At 32.6% G+C, this 13,268-nt stretch overlaps 1 protein-coding gene across 2 annotated transcripts in view; it reads right to left on the reverse strand.

Annotated features, from left to right (window-relative positions):
• The window catches only part of DPYD (dihydropyrimidine dehydrogenase), an 817,544-nt gene that overhangs the window by 331,095 nt on the left and 473,181 nt on the right, over positions 1-13,268 (reverse strand). For both annotated transcript variants that reach the window (XM_082616443.1, XM_082616442.1), the window contains one exon: positions 11,484-11,648. In XM_082616443.1, the coding sequence (XP_082472569.1) occupies positions 11,484-11,648 (165 nt within the window). The remainder of the gene's footprint in view (positions 1-11,483; positions 11,649-13,268) is intronic.

A 13,268-nucleotide genomic window follows, 5' to 3' on the forward strand; every position in this document is an offset into this window, starting at 1 on the left:
GGCCGCTGAGCCTGCGCGTCCGGAGCCTGTGCTCCGCAACGGGAGAGGCCACAACAGTGAGAGGCCCGCGTACGGAAAAAAAAAAAAAAAAAAAAAAAACCACCCAACATTTCTTTTCTTTCTTTTCTTTCTTAACACTGTATAACATCATTTTTAACCTCACGTTAATTCCCGTGTCTCCATATCAAAGTGAATACAATCAAAACACTAGTCAATTTCACGGAAGGTAATAATTGACTGGTGGCTTGGGCAATGGGTAGGGATTGAACAGCCGGGTGACAGGGGTTTAGCCATTTAATCCAACCTGGGATTAATTCCCAGGGCACATCCCATGAAAAGTGCTTTTATAATTTTAAATTTAACCTACTGAATATGTTAAAACAGATTTATTGAAATATAATTCTCTATATACTATATATTATATAAAGTATAACATATAATAATTGCACATATTTAAAGCTTACAATTTTATATACTTTGAAACTATCATCACAATCAAGATAATGAATGTCTATCATGCCCCCAAATTTCCTTGTGACACTTTATAAACCCTCCCTCCAACTCCTCTCCTGTCTATGAGGCAACCATTAATCTATTTTACATCCCTATAGATTAGTTAACAGTTTCTACAGTTTTATCATAAAATATGTATTTTTTGAGGGGGAGAAGGGCTGGCTTTTTTTTTCTCAGCATAATTTTTGAGACTAATCCATGTTGTATGTATCAAATAGTTCATTATTCTTACTACTAAGTAGTATTTTATTGTATACATACACCACAATTTGTTGATCTATTCAGCTGGACATCTGAATCATTCACAGTTTTTTTGCTATTACAAATAAAGCTGCTGTGAACAGTCCTGTACAAGTCTTTGTATGGACATATGTTTTGGCGTTTCTTGGGTAAATAGCCAAAAGTGGATTATCTGGGTCATATGGCAGGTGTATGTTTAACTTTTTAAGAAACTACCAAACTATTTTCAAAAGTGGTTTCACCACTAGCAATGTATGAGAGTTCTTGTAGTTCCATATCCTTGCTAACATTTGATATGATCAGTCTTTCAAATTTTAGACATTCTAATAGATGTATATCTCACTGTGGCTTTAATTTGGATTTCTATAATGACTAATGATGTTGAGCACCTTTTCTTGTGCTTATTTGTCATTCATGATCTTCTTTGGTGAAGTGTCTCTTCACATGTTTTGCTCAAAGTGGGAAGGGTTGTTTGCTTTCTTATTACTGGGTTTTCAAAGTCCTTTAAATATTTTGGATACAAGTCTTTTACTAGATACATGATTTGCAAATATTTTTCCTGGTCTGTAGTTTGTATTTTCATTTTCTTAGCAACAGGTTTGAAGACCGTAATTTTAATTTGGAAGAAATCACATCTTTTTCTTTCAAAGACTATACTTTCAGTATGCATCTAAGAAATATTCAGTATTTCTCTAACCTAAGATAACAGAGCCTTTCTCACTTTTTTAAAGGAGTTTTATAGTTTTAGGTTTGTCATTTGGGTCTATGAATATTTTGAGTTAATTTTTATATGTCATGTCTTGACATGAGCCATTTATTTTATTTTTATTTTTTGCATATGGATACCCAATTTTACCAGCATCATGTGTTGAAAAGACTAAATGTTGTCCACTGAATTTCCTTTTAGCATCTTTGTCAAAAATCATTTGTTCATATAAATAATTTGTAGGTTGTTTTCTGGACTTGTTATTCTGCTCCATTAATCTATTTGTCTATCTTTATGCCAATACCACACTATCCTAATTACTGTAGTTTTAAAATGTCTTGAAATTGGAAAGTTTTAGATTTCCAATTTGGTTCTTTTTAAATTATTTTGGCTACTGTAAGTTCTTTATACTTCCATATGAATTTCAGAATCAACTTGTTAAATTCTGCAAAAAAAATCATGCTAATATTTTGATTGTAATTTCTTTTTACCTTTTAAATCAATGAGGTTACTTGACATCTTAACAATAGTCTCTTCTGATCACTGAACATGATATAGCCTCCCATTTACTTAATTCTTTAATTTCTGTCGTAATATATTGTAGTTTTCAGTGTTCACATCTTTCACATCTTATGTCAAATTTATCCCTATTTCATTTTTTTGCTATATTGATATATTGATAAGATATATTTATTTCAGTTTCCAACTGTTAACTGCTAGTATATAAAAAGTACAAATGATTTTTAAAAGTTGATCTTGTATCTTCAATCTTGCTAAACTCATTTATTATTTAAAGTTGTATTTTGGCAGGCCAAGGCCAGGTTGAGTCGTTAGGCATTTGCCTGGAGTGCAGAATTTAATGGAGTGCAAGAAAAGTTAGTAATAAAGATAAACAGTATTTTAATGCAACTCTTTAAAAAATCAAATCTGAAAAGAGTAACTTGTAATCTAGCTGCCTGCTTTTGTAAATAAAGTGGTTTTTATTGGTATATTCAGTCAGATTTTCTACATAAATAATCATGTCATCTGTGAATAAAGGTAGTTTTACTTCTTCCTTTTCAATGTGCATATCTTTTATTTGTCTTCTCTTATTAAACAGTACAGGAACTCTAGCACAATGTATACTAGAAATGGCAAAAGCAAATATCATTATTTTATTTCCCTTAGGAAGAAAGTATTCAGTCGTTTACCATTAACTAGGATGTTAGCTCTAGGGTTTTTTTTAAATGCATTTTAGAGGGCTAAGAAATTACTCTTATATTCTTAGTTTGCTGAAATTACTTAAAAGTTAGGAAAGGATTTTTGAATTTCTTCAAATGTTTTTTCCTGTTTTGTTGTTGTTATTATTTAGTTTGCAACTTATGTGAATTATATTATTTTCAAATGTTAAACCTACCAGAATTCCTGGAATAAACCTCATTTGTTCATGAGGTATTATGTTCTTTATATATTGTTGGTTAATATTTGTAATTTGTTTAGAACTTTTGCATCTACATTAATGAGGAACACTGGTCCATAGTTTTCTTTTCTTGTCCTGCCTTTATCAGGTTGTGATATCAAAGTGTGGCATTACAGATTTAGTTAGTAAGTATTTCCTCTGTTTTTCTTTTCTGAAAAAGTAGGTGTAGAATTGGCATTATTCTTTCTTAAATGGTTGGTAAAACTCACTCATGAAGCCATCTGGGCTTGTAGTTTTCTTCATGGAAATGTTTTAAACCAGTAATTCAATTTCTTTAATGTTATCCATTGCTTCTTGAATACACTTTGAAAATTTGTGTCTTTAAAGGAATTTGTCCAGTTCACCTAAGTTGATTATCTGCATAAAATTCTTCATAATATTCTGTAATTTTCTGTTTTATAACTGTAAAATCTGCAGTGGTGTTACTTCTCTCATTCCCTTTGTTGGTAATTTATGTTTCTTCTCCCTTTTTTTTCCTGATCAGTCTGGCTAAAGTTTTATCAATTTTATTTGTCTTCTTAAAGAATCAGCTTTACCTTCTTTGACATTTTCTATTATTTTTCTGTTATTTATTTCATCAATTTCCTCCTCTAATCTTCATTATATCCTTTATGTTATTTATTTTAGGTTTAATTTTCTCTTTTTCTAGTTTTTAAAGGTGGAAGTTGTAGTCATTAATTTGAGATCTTTCTTCATTTCTGATACATGTATTTGATGCTATAGATTTTCCCTCGAGTAATGCTTGCATCGTATACCACAAATTTTGATATTTTGTATTTTAATTTTCATTCCGTTCAAAATAATTTTTAATTTTGCTTGTGATTTCCTCTTTTAACTGAGGGTTATTGAAGTATATTATTTATTTTCTAAATATTTGGGGATTTTCCAAATACATTCCTGTTTTTGATTACAAATTTACTTCTGTTGTGGGCAGAGTATATACCTTGGATGATTTAAATTTTTTTTTAATTGTTGAGACTTGTTGTATGGCTCAGAATATGGCTTATTGTAGTAAATATTATGTATGTACTTGAAATGACTGTGTATTCTGTTGCTTTTGGATGGCGTGTCCAATAAATGTCAATTAGATAAGTTGATAGCATTTTTCAAATCCTCAACAGCCTCATTCTATTGTTTTATTAATTACTGACAGGCAGGTATGGAAATTTCCAATTATAATTTTGAGTTTTCCCATTGCTCCTTGCAGCTCTATTAGTTTTTTATTCAGGTTTCTTGAGCTCTGTTATTAAGTCATAAAACATTTAGGATTGTTATCAACTCTGGATGAATTTTTTTCATCATTATAAGTTGATCTTTTTTTGCCCCTGATAATATTCTTTGCTTTTATAACTACTTTGCTATCAGTATTATGAGACTGTATTTGAATAGAATTACCATTGTATATCTCCTTCCATTGCTTCAATATTCTATTTGTGTCTTCATATTTTAAATTGTTTTTTCTTGTAGGCAGCATACAGTTGAACCTTGTTTTTTTTAAACCAAATATGAAAATCTCTGCCTTTTAATTGAGATGTTTAGACCAATTACATTGAATGTGACTACTGATATGGTTAGGTTTAATTTCACTTTCTTTTGGTGTGAGCACTTTGCTTAATTCTATCTTACACCTTTATTTTTCATGTTTTATCTGTAACTAAGTCACATTATTTTAGTGGTTGTATAGATCTTAGAGTATATATCTTTATGTTATCAGAGTCTACCTTCAAGGGATATAAAACTTTACATAAGGTTTTAGAAGCTTACAGTAGTATACTTCCTTTTTTTTTTTTTTTTTTTTTTTGCGGTACCTGGGCTTCTCACTGTTGTGGCCTCTCCCATTGCGGAGCACAGGCTCCAGACGTGCAGGCTCAGCGGCCATGGCTCACAGGCCTAGCCGCTCCGCAGCATGTGGGATCTTCCCAGATCGGGGCACGAACCTGTGTCCCCTGCATCATCAGGCGGACTCTCAACCACTGCGCCACCAGGGAAGCCCCTATACTTCCATTTCTTCCTCACAACTTTTGCACTATTGTTGTCATATATTTTACCTTCATGTATGCTATAAACTCCCCACACTATCTTATAATATGTTTTTGTTTAAACAACCAATTCCCTTCTAAAGTGAATAAATAATTAAAAAAATATTTACCCATGTAGTTACAAATCTTGGTGCTCTTTACTCCTTTGTGTAGATCCATATTTCAACCTGGCATCATTTTCCTTCAACATAAACATTTTCTTTTAACATTGCCTGTAGTGCAGATTCCTGGTGATGAATTCTTTCCATCTTTTTATGATTGAAAAAGTACTTATTTCACTGTACTGAAAGATATGTTACTGAATTTTGAAATCTAGATTAACAGTTTTTGTTTGCTTGTTTTTTAAATCTTTCAGCACTTTAAAGATGACCTCTAACTTGCACTGTTTCTGATGACAAATCAGAGCAGTAACCCTTATGTTAGGTTCCTCTGTATGGAACATGCTTTCTGTCCCTGACTGCTTTGAAGTTTTCCTCTTTATCACTGGTTTAATTAATTTGATTATGATGTATTACCTTGGTGTAATTTTATTCATGTTTCTTGTGCTTGGAGTTCATCAAGTTTCTTGTTTATTATTTTTATTTGTTTGTTTTTGTTTTGTTTGCATAGCGGGAGGCTTATAGTTTTAAGAAAAATTGGGAAATTTTGGTCTGTTATTTCTTCAAATTTCAGGAATTCCAGTACATATTAGGCCACTTGAAGTTTTCCCCAGCTCACGAATGGTATGTTTACTTTCTTCTCTCTCTCTCTCTCTCAACCTCTGTGTGTGTGTATGTGCATGTGTTCGTGTGTGTGTGTGTTTCACTTTGGATAGTTTTTATTGCTGTATCTTCAAATTTACTAATTATTTCTTCTTCAGTGCTAATATGCTGATAATAACTTCCGGTGTGTTTTCCATCCCTTTCGTTGTAGTTTTCATGCTTGGAATTTTGATTTAGGTCTTTTATCTATCTTCCATGGCTTAACTTAGCCTTTTGAATGTATGGAATAACAGTTTTAATGTACTTGCCTGTTAATTTTAACATCATATCAGTTTTAACTGATCAATTTTTTTATTATTTTGGGCTATTTTCCTATTTCTTGACATACTAGTTAATTTTTAATTGGATGCCAGACATTGAACTTTATCTTGTTTGGTACTAGATATTTTGTATTCCTATAAATATTCTTGAGCTTTTTTCTGAGTTGCAGTTAAATTACTTGGACATATTTTTATCCTTTCAGGTCTGGTCTTTAAGGTTTGTTGGGCATAACCAAATTAGTGCTTGGCCTATGGCTAATTGTGAATCATTTTGGATTTGTTTTGATTTTTGTATATTAGACAGATCTTTTTAAAAAAAAATAATAAAGTAATGCCACTAGATAATTGTCCTGGATTTTAGCAAAAAAGCGAGGTTGGGAAATATCTATGTCCTCTGGAATAAACAAACAATATCACAAAATCATTACTTAAGCTGTGGTGTAAAAAAGAGAAGAGCTTCCTGGAGGATATACTAGGCTTCCCTTCAATACCTGATCCAGCAGTTTTCTAATTTATTTAAAATAAATTATCATGGGAATATGTAGACATTTACAGAAACAGGGACATTATAAGCTCAAATAATTCCAGATGGAGCAAAGAAGGAATGCTTCCAGTTGCAGAGACTCTTATGTTTCTGTTGGTGAATATCCTTTTTGAGATACGAGGAGAGAAGAGCTAAGGTGCTGTTTGTGCTTTGTAAACTCTGTGATCAGAAAGCAAAAGTAATGAACTTACACTGATCATTGCTTCCTGACAATACATTTATTGTAGTTCCATTTGTTACAAATTTATCTGAACAGACTGAATGGGTTACACAATCCCCTATTTCTAATTAGCTGGACTTAATTATACATACTTCAAAGAAAAGGAAGACCACTTCTGCTGAGTTGGACTTTGTGGCACCTGTAAGAAGACTGTGCAGGAGTAATGGGGTGACAAATGTCCATTGAATAAGTGGGGAACATCCTCCTGCTTGGAGGATACCTAGATCTGAATCAGTCCCTCGACTTCCCTATTTTCAAATACAGAACTTAAAATGAGGCCAGGTGACAATTCAAGCCAAGGTCCACATTGAGTCACTGGCATTGTTTTCTATAGACACCTACATCCCTGGAAAGCAAAAAGAGCTGAGCTATAAAGTGTTCTTCACTGGAACTAATGACAAGATAATGATTGACTGATGACAGAACTTTCTTTGTCAAATGAAAAGTTTTGTTTTTTTTTTCTTTTGACAGTCTGCAGTTGAGAAAGCTCAATCTAATTGGCCCATCTGAGTGGGTTGACAAGGGAGGATTGTAACATGTATGTTGTTAATTTCTCAGGTTCTTTATTGTCAAATAGAATACCTCTTCATGGTGTAATGGAAAGATTTCCAGTCCCAAAGCATTTACTTACTAACTGTGTCATCTGGACAGTTAATGCAGTGTCTCTAAATGTCACTTCCCTCAGCTGTAAAATGGGGAAAATCTCTGTTTCACAGATACATAAAACCCTTAGCACATATAAACAGCTCCCAGTAAATAGTTCTGGTATAGGAGTTTTATAAATATTTAATGATATATGTCAAAGTTTATGAGTGACATTGATGGTATATGTAGTAGAATCAACTGAGGAACTTTATAAAAAATATAAACACACACACATACACATATACATATCTATACACATACTTACATACACACACACAGATCTATATTCACTGTATCCATGCCAGAATTCTAAAATGATTCAACTAGTATAGGGCCTAACCATAAATATCATTTTTGAAGCTCTCTAGGAGATTCTAATATGCAACCAGAATTGAGAAATGCTGGACACAGGTTCTTAATCTGAGGTCCTTAGAACCCTTGATAGAAAACAGAAAATTCATGAACCTGGATGGAAAAAAAAATTAGGTCTTTATTTTCACTAGTCTCTCACTGAAATTTAGCACTTCCTCCATCATGGAGCAACAAACCAGTGTGCTTTGCACCAACAGAAACCAGAGAAAATCACATAGAGATGTAGAGTTGCTGCAGCTATCTCAGGGTATCAGTTGGAGTCACCATTATATCAAGACAGCAGTAGGTATTAGATCTGCCATTAGACTGTATTTTTAGTGCCTTATTAAAGAGTAACATATTTTACTACATCATATTTTTAAAAATATTTCAAGAATTTTATTTTAATATAATGTGAATCCTTTATTACCTTATGAATATTGTTTTATGCATTGAAAAACAGTATTCTAAAAGAGGCTTTTAGGCTTCACCAGGGTGTTTATGGAGGCCATGGCACACACACAAGGTTAAGAACTCTGTATTTAGAGGCTACTGGTCAGGAAAGCATCTTCAGAATGCTGATGGAGAGCAACTTCTTTGGAGTCATTTTGAACATAACATGTGCAATGCCGATCTCTCAGTAATAAACTGAGAATGGGTTTCAGTAGAAATGAGGTGTCTTATAAAAGAAGTATATTTACATACCAGTTGTTCTTCCCTTATTAATTTCTCTAACAAAGCCATCATTCCCTTTTCTATCTTCACCAGCTGATTCACTGATGAATCCCTATCTTTTGCCTAACTCTCACTTTAGCTGCCACAAATGATAGAAAATGCCAGTCTTTGCTTGCTAATTCAGTGCATTCAGACACAATGCAGCATGTATTTCTTGGTAAACATTTTTTGCAAGCCTAAAGTATATGATGTCTAAGGTTTTTGCAGTGAGAATTAAAGGATTCACTTAAAATTGATTTCTGTAAGCCCTAATTACACAATACATTTCATAATAAGCATTATAAAATCTCAGCTTAGGAAAGAAAAGAAAAACACTCTTAGTAATAAATTGTCACTACAATGATCAGTGTGCCAAGTTTAATTCACAGGTAAATAAAAGGAAACCTTGAAAGCCAAGCAGAAATCTGGTATAAGTGTAGGCTTTGGTATAATTCTGTGACAGTTAAGAAACAAGCCCTTAACAATATATTTCAGGGGGTCTTAATGTCTTTATATTCAACATGTTCTTCCAGCTGTCTCCTCTAGTTCATGGTCAACTGGTGCCTACTTTCTCTGGAAAGAAAGATACTGGCTGCTGATGTTAGCTGAACTATATGCCCCACTGCACAATTCCTTTTTCAGAAAAGTTAGCCCTTGCTTAGAAGCTGCCATAATAGGTTGAATTATCTGATCCCTGTCATTAAAGGTGGCAGCCATGCACTCGAGAATGATGTGGGAAAACTCCAGTGAGAGTGATAATTAAACGTGGAAAATGAAGGGTCATCTTCTTTCATTCAGCTCATTGGGTTTGGCATCAGAGTAATTCCAAAACAGTGGGGAATATTCTACTCTCAGCATGGCAATATCTAGGTGCACACATAATATTTCTATGGGTTCAAATGGGAATGCCATTTTAATTGTATTTAAAATGTTATCTTTGATATGGGGAATAAAAATGTTAGAAATTAATTCTAAGAATACAGAAAAAGAATAAGGAATATAATCTAAACGGTGAAAGAATTAGAAACAAGAAAAGCTGCATTGTTTTCTCAGAAGGAAAAAGTGTTATAGGAGAAGAAAATTATTTCCAGGGAAATTGAAAAGAACATTTAAATGTGTTCAAGTCTTTCTGCTTGACTGTAGGATCACAAAGCAAGGGTTTTGTCTCAACTTTCTTGTCTACTTACTGTCATTTCTTGGAGGCCATTATTATAACATCTTATTCCTCCTCAAGAGAGCATAGAAAGTATCAGGTGAGCTTAAGACAAGTTATTGGTAGGTGTTATTTTCCAGAAAAAGGGATTTTTTTCAGATACATTGGCTCATCTAAATACTATTGAAAGAATATTTCATACTGTTCTTATTTTGCATTAACGTAAGTAACACTGAGCCTTTAAGGGCCTGAAATGATATTGCAATATAAGCAGGTGCACTAGTGAACACTATTACTAGACAGGAGCATGGATGCTAAAATCAAATTTCAATTTCAAATTCTGGCTTCACCATATAATAGCTGTGAATCTTGGGCATGCTACTTAACTCTGTGTGCCTCAGTTCCTCATCTGTGAAATGGGGATAATAATACTACCTATCTTATAAAGTTGTTGAAGAATTAAATAAGTGTTAAAATACATAAAGCATTTATAACCATACCTAGCACAGAGTGAATACTATGTAAGTGCTCACACTTATTATCATTTATTATTATTTTATTGCATGTTCAGTACCTAGCATAGTATTACTTAACACTGTAGACTGTTTAAAAATATATTAATAATTATTTCTATGGTTGACCATTTTTTGTCCTTGTCATTCTGAGAAAAGCTTCCCAAAACATGTGGATTCTTTAAAACACAAATAGTCCAACAAAATTGTTACTAGAGTTGATTACATAATGTGCAAAGAGATAATTGCAACATCAAGCTCAGGAAGTGAAAAATTCCTGAGCAGAAGCTATAGATTTCAGATGGCCTTTATAGTTCCCTTCACATCTGAAGGGCTGAATTGAGGAAGATAAATTGTATCTTCTGTGATTATATTTTGTTTCAAGATAAGAGAGAATTTTGAAACAATTAGAGCCTCCTAAAACAGAAGAAGAAACTTGATGAGCTAGGTGATAGTGTGATAGCTAAAGTTTCTTCGTAAAATTTCCTGATTTATCAGTTTGTGGGCAAACATCCACAAATTTCATTAGATTTTAAAATATTTATTATTAGAATACTTGAAGTGTTCTCATTTGTCTTTGAAATCTTTTCTACAATGCAAACATGCATCACCCCAAACTTCAACCTCAATTCACCACCAGATCATTGAGAGAGAGAGAAATGTGTGTGTGTGCATGTGTGTGTACGGTGAAGGGGGCTAGGGGGAGGAGGAGGAGGATGAATGAGTGACATTAAAGACAACACTAACCAATTATTGAAGAGAAAATACTATCTGTGGACTAAAAAACTATAGACAATATATAAAAATCCACTAAAAATGAAATATCATACATAAGCCTGATATTACTGTAATATTTGTGTATGGTACTTTAGAAGAAAAAAAAACATTTTATAAAAGATAGTTGACTCATTCAGAATAAAGGTGTTAAAATTATTTGGTGAATTATTTCCCACTGAAAAAATCTAAACTATACAAGAAATTCTGCTTCTGCCTCAGCTTTATATTTAAAATGATTTACAGTCTGCAATTTCTTCCTAAGGTCATCACCTTCATAAATACTAGCCACATACACTGAAAACCAACTCAATAAAATGAGTATTTCATTTCTCTTCCTCCTGCTTATGTAGATACTTCTTCCATCTACATGGTGCCCATTTATAATAAAGCCTCACATTGTGCAGATTTTTATGAGTTCTTGAGCACTTCTTTCTTTTTTATCTTTCTACGCATCAACAAAGCAACTGGCAGATTCTTTAATAAAATATATTATACACATTAATATTTATAAGCCTATGAATTGGATGTTTAAATAAACATTCACCAACTTATGCCAATTCTTTTGTTTTAGACGCTAAATCACACTTACATTGTCTGGAAAGTCAGCTTTTAGTTCAGTGACACTTTGACACCAGTATGCAGCTGTTTTTTCACTGATGAGCTCAATATTCAGGAAGGAGCTTTGTCCAGGGCCATACATGGGGCCGGAGGTGGTCCCCCGGATGATTCTTGGTGAAACATTTGTCACTATGTCCTGTTGAAAGAATAAAGATATTGGGTCTCCTTTCTACAAAGGAAAAACTGTTATCTTCATTCTATGTTCATTTCCATATGACAGTATTCTACTAAGTCCTGCCTCACATTTTTAATATATTTTAAATTACAGTTGAACATAAAATACTTTCAAATGAAAAAGTAAAATAAAATATTTGTTATCTTTATTTAAATTACTTCTTATAATTGTAAGGTTAGCATAGTGGAAAAATATGTAAATTCATTTACACTGGTTTTGGGCATACACACTTTAATTTGTCTGCAATTAAATAATAAATAAAAATGCGATAAGTAAAATGTAAGAAAATCATTTCAGTCTATTTAATCTAAGCATCTCCAATGAGATTTTAACTCAAATAAGAGTTAATGTTTGTAAGGAAAAAAAATTTTTTTTTCTAAAAAGTAATTTCAATATAAATCAGCTAAGGAGTACATATTAGCATTATTGGCTCATCAAACTTTAACACACATTCTAACAAACTAACTAGGTTGACTTACCTATATGATTCTAACCATAAATTCACATTCAATGAGAACTAATTTTTCCCAAGACTGAAATGAGGATATCAATAACTTCCTGATAACTATAAACAGTAAACAGTCAAATTAACTTGCTTGTTAAGTGTAATTAACAATCCATACTGCTTCTAAAGCTGTATTAACAAAGAAGAGTAACAGTCTTACATTGCTAAAAACTAAAAAGAAACAAAGACAGAAAAATGTTTCTTTAGCCAGCTTCCAATTAAAATTAATTTTGAGTAAAGGTCATTTAGTTAAGGAGCTATCAGAATTATTCCTTTAAGTACCCTTCCTCACCATCTTGTCACTTTTAGTGAGATAACATGAACCCCCATTAGTATATAGCAATTAAGGTCAATTTACATATTTTAATTAAGAACCACCCCATATAAAACAATTAGCGTAATAGGCATACTAACTGGATTTCATAACATTTGGACGTTTTTCCAACTAGATAGACAGGAAACCTTAATTAGCATTAATTAGTGCTGATCTGCATATGTTTGATAAGGCATACCCTTGCCACAAAAGATTATTTATTCCTGAATCTGCCAAATGCTACAGTTGCAGAGGATAAAAGGACTTTTCTTCACATTGCATGTTAATTTCTGGCAATTTACATTCACTTTTACATACGAATTAGTATATTATAAAATAAATGTTATAAATATTACAATAAGCCACCTTAAATATGTACATTTTTACTTATAGGAATCCTGCCAGTTAATGTTTTACTAATTAAGCCATTCTACTTTTATTGTAATTGTAGGAATACCATCAGCCTTACTTTGATTTGCTATTGTGAAACCATGTTACACGATCTTAATGGGTAAAATGACAAGTGGAGTCACTCCAGGAAGCTCAAGCCTAGTGGGTCCAATTTCTATCTTGGCAAATGCTTAAATGTGTGCTCTGTGTACCTGCAGGTGGCTTCTGTGCAGCTCACCCAGGTAGGTACTCTCATGCTGTCTTGGTGAGAAAACAATTCTAGAAATGTGTCATTCAAATTAGGCTGATTTTCTCTTAGGTTTCAATTTTCAAGAGCCATACATTTAAGCCTTGAGTTCCTCCTTTCCTCTGC

Source organism: Mesoplodon mirus, assembly GCF_964341445.2.
Source record: "Mesoplodon mirus genome assembly, chromosome: 3".
NCBI classification, from domain to species: Eukaryota; Metazoa; Chordata; class Mammalia; order Artiodactyla; family Ziphiidae; genus Mesoplodon; species Mesoplodon mirus.